This window comes from Lipophrys pholis (assembly GCF_963383615.2).
Source record: "Lipophrys pholis genome assembly, chromosome: 13".
NCBI lineage: Eukaryota > Metazoa > Chordata > Actinopteri > Blenniiformes > Blenniidae > Lipophrys > Lipophrys pholis.
This window is the reverse complement of record NC_137632.1, coordinates 20,216,377-20,220,303: the sequence shown is the minus strand read 5'-3', so window position 1 is coordinate 20,220,303 and position 3,927 is coordinate 20,216,377. Positions and strand designations below refer to the sequence as shown.

The 3,927-nt window shown below is 44.6% G+C and overlaps 1 protein-coding gene across 1 annotated transcript; it reads left to right on the top strand.

Annotated features, from left to right (window-relative positions):
* Positions 1-400: 400 nt before the first annotated feature.
* Positions 401-3,446, top strand: LOC308119218 (nuclear factor 7, brain-like). The gene has a single exon (XM_080479088.1). The coding sequence runs from the start codon at positions 414-416 to the stop codon at positions 1,800-1,802; it is 1,389 nt and encodes a 462-aa protein (XP_080335214.1). The 5' UTR covers positions 401-413; the 3' UTR covers positions 1,803-3,446.
* The last annotated feature ends 481 nt before the right edge of the window (positions 3,447-3,927 follow it).

Genomic DNA, 3,927 nt, shown 5'->3' with positions numbered 1-3,927 from the left:
TTTAACATTATTGTATAAAATAAATACAAACAGACATTTCCCTCGGCAGTTATCCTTGTTCTTCCCAATCTTTCAGAAAGTCTTGTTTGAAATCTAGACACCACAAAGGCCAATACATAAGACTCCATCAATATTTTACCTGATAATAACACAATTTATTCAAATGGCAGACTTGATAACCAAGTTCTAATGTTGTATAAGCGCTATTTGGGTGAAAAAAAAAATTCTTCGGTAGGATATGAAGTTGTACTCTGTGTAATACCCTATATTGTCGGTGGGTGTCGCGTAAAAGGGCGTGCATCACAAAACAAGGGGCGTGCCGAACAGTTTTGTCCAATTAGGGACTCCGTACAAGGCGGAGCTACTGTATAAATAAATCAAATTGAAAGGGAAACCAAAAGTTAACTGGGACCATGTCGTCTATGTGGTCGTTCCCTCATGAGGACCTGGTGTGCCCGGTATGCCAGGACATCTTCAAGGACCCGGTGGTTCTCCGGTGCAGCCACAGCTTCTGTAACGCCTGCGTGTCCCAGTGGTGGAAGACCAAAGGCCAGCGGCAGTGCCCCTTCTGCAAAGCCGTGTCTGCTCGCGGGGCTCCCGTCCGAAACCTGGTGCTTAGGAACTTCTGCGACGCCTTCCAGCTGGAGTTGGAGTCCGGCCTGATCTGCAACCAGCACTACGAGAAGCTCAAGCTGTACTGTCTGGACGACCGCATCCCGTTGTGCGTGGTCTGCAGCCGCGCCAAGGAGCACCGGGACCACGCGTGCATCCCCACGGACGAAGCGGCGAACAGACACCGGTCCGACCTGGCGCAGCTCCTGCCCGCTTTACGCCAGAAGCTGGTCAATTTCTGCAAGGCCAGAAGCGGCTGGCAGAGGCTGGACGTCAAGAGTCAAGCCCGGTACACCGAGGAGAAGATACGGGATGAGTTCCGGGTGCTGCGGGAGTTTCTGGACATAGAGGAGAAGACCCGGATAGAGGCTCTGAGAGAGGAGGAGGGGCTCAAGACCAAAGAGGTGAATGACGCAATCAACGTGTTGAACCGGGAAATAGTCGCCCTGGAAAGTACCATCAAGTCCATAGAGGAGGGCTTGAGTAAAGACAACACATCATTTTTATTTAAAGCTGACGACATTACAAAGAAGGCGCAGCGCCCCCTACCGGAGCTGAGGGAGGTCACGCACACAGGTGTCGACGTAGCCAAACACCTGGGCAACGTGGGCTTCATTGTGTGGTACAAAATGAAAGAGGTCGTGACCTACAGTCCTGTGCTCCTCAACCCCAGCACCGCCCACCAGGAGCTGGAGCTGTCTGAGGGTCTGACCAGTGTCCGGTGTGGTCCCAAACTGCCCCGCAACGCCCTCTCCACGACCCCGGAGAGGATTCACCACTCCGTCCTGGGCCGGGAGGGCTACACCTCAGGAATCCACATCTGGGATGTAGAGGTGGGGAACAATCCGGTGTGGGCGCTGGGTGTGAGTACCCAGGATGCCCAGGTGAGAAGGAACGTACAGTCTGGGTTATGGATGGTGAGGTTCTGCAAGACCAAGTTCACAGCATACTCCCCTCCGGAGGTGGTCTCCGTGCTCCCACTGAGGGACCCTCTGCCGCGGAGGGTCAGGGTGCTGCTGGACTACAACAATGGGAGGTTGTGCTTCTTGGATCCAGACAGTAACACAGTCATACACGTCTTCACGCACACATTCACCGAGGAGCTGTTCCCATACATCAACACCTGGGGCGGCCTCCCACTAAAGATTCTCCCACTGAATCACTCAGTGACTGTGACTCAACGCATCTGAATCAAAGGTCGAGAGTAAAACCTGCTTTCAGTTTGTCATGATAATCATAACTATATCTTTGCACCTTTTTGAAGCATGTTTGATGTTAAACCGTTTCAGTTACTTTCCATGTTGGTGTGCTTGGCTCAGAGAGTTTTCCCAACAATGGTGGTGGGTATACATTATACAGATTTTCCGGGTTTGTTAAAAATAGACGTCTGCTGTACTTTTGCACATGCCAAATGGTGGCCTTATTTAAAAAAAAGAAATAGAAAGGCTGTCATTTCTATAATTCTATAGACATGTACTATGTTGGAATTACAACTGTTATGAATGAAATTGTTTTGGGAGTAAATTACGTTAGTGTTATTATTCTTATCACAACAACGTGTGATTTCTCAGTGTTGTCAATTATAAAGTGCAGATACTTTTGAGCACAAGACATACCGTTTTATTTATATTATATATACACACTAATAAGGAATAATATATGGATGTATGTGTGTACACTTGAATTGACACATGTCTGAAATGAAAATATCAATAAGCTTGCCATTGAAGAACATAGTTCAGGGGTGTCAAAATTGTTTTAGTTGAGTGGCCACATCCTGTTTAATTTGATCTTGAGTGGGCTGGACTAGTAAAATAGATGGATATACTTTATTTATACCGTGTGAGAAATTGTGTCTCAACATTGGAGATGACAGAAGTTGTGCAATCATGCATACAACTTAGAATGTTAAGTAGTAATAACAGCAATTAGTTTACATGACTGAAGGGGAAAAATGATGTTCTGTGACTATAATAGTATATAACATATCCCTGTTATACTATCTTTATGTTATTCCGTAATATGGCATTATTTACATTGTTAAGCAGTATGCATATACACTGATTGCACAACTGTTAGGCAAGTGAATATTTTGACCAACTCATAATGTTTCTGCATATTTTCCAACTGAAGGCTTTATTAACATGAGTCCTTATTGGAACTTAGCATATCAGGTGATGTGTATTTGCGCAGTGTTTTTAACTGGCAGGTCGCAGACTGTCAGCTGTGTGGATAGATGGAGTGTCGTCTTTTCACACTCCCTAATGTTGGCGATGCTGCAGATTGACAGACACTGCAGAAGAAGACCCACAGACACACTCATAGATATGCATACTGACAATATGTGTATCTCTGATGGTGATTGAGCATGGCGGCACGCAGGTACCACGTGGACTATATAAGATACCTGTCTCTATGAGTGTGTCCTCTCAGCTCTGCTACAGCTGAAGGTGAACCACAGAAGCAGACTTGAGATTGACCGTGACTCAGAGTTGCTTTGTTTACTATGAACACAGACGTTTGTCAGGAGCCAAAAAATCCCACCCATTTCTCCCATTAATTCCTCCAAACTCAGGTCTAAGATGTCAGTGTGACATCAAATGTCATTGAGAAAGATTATTGTTGTATAGCACTGTTGAGTCTGTTAAAAAATAAAATGCTGAAGTTACTGAAGTAAAGGGCAGTGCAGGTAATATTTCCCTCTTTGTTTTGGTTTATAATGGAACGAGGTTGTTATTTTTTTTTGGGTTGACATATTGTGATTGTTTATTTTTCTATCTCAGGATCAAACTGTACTGTTTTATCTTTCAATAAATTTGAGAAGTTGAAATTGTTCATAGAATTGGGTCAGTTTGTCATTAATTGGGGGATGGTGGGTCCCGAAGTCAAACCGGGTGAGAACCACTGTATTTGTGTAATGCGGGACAGTGTGTCTTCAGGAGATCAATACCTTTTATCAAGATGTGCAGAATTACTAGTCACATTCTTTTTCTCAGGCAAAATGGGCCGAAGAAGAGATCGGACTGAGTCTGAAGGGTCAAACATTATTTAAAAAAAAAAAAAAAAAAGGGGGGTGGGGGGGTGCAGTATGCTTGAAGCAAAGATATTGGGTCATGATCATAGAACTGTAAAACATTTTTGTCACAAAAAGTCAACAGGATCAAAAGAAGTGGGTAGAGAAAAAAATGTATTAACTGCCAAAGATTTACAAAAAAAATCCAGTGTGAAGCTACGAGGAAACTTTGTTCTCCAGTGCTGGCATATTCCAGAACCTACCCGGAGTACGCACGCTGAAGTACACAGTGTTCAGTGCTC

Excerpts from the sequence above, each read along its gene's own strand:
- LOC308119218 (XM_080479088.1), top strand. The coding sequence starts at position 414 with ATGTCGTCTATGTGGTCGTTCCCTCATGAGGACCTGGTGTGCCCGGTA.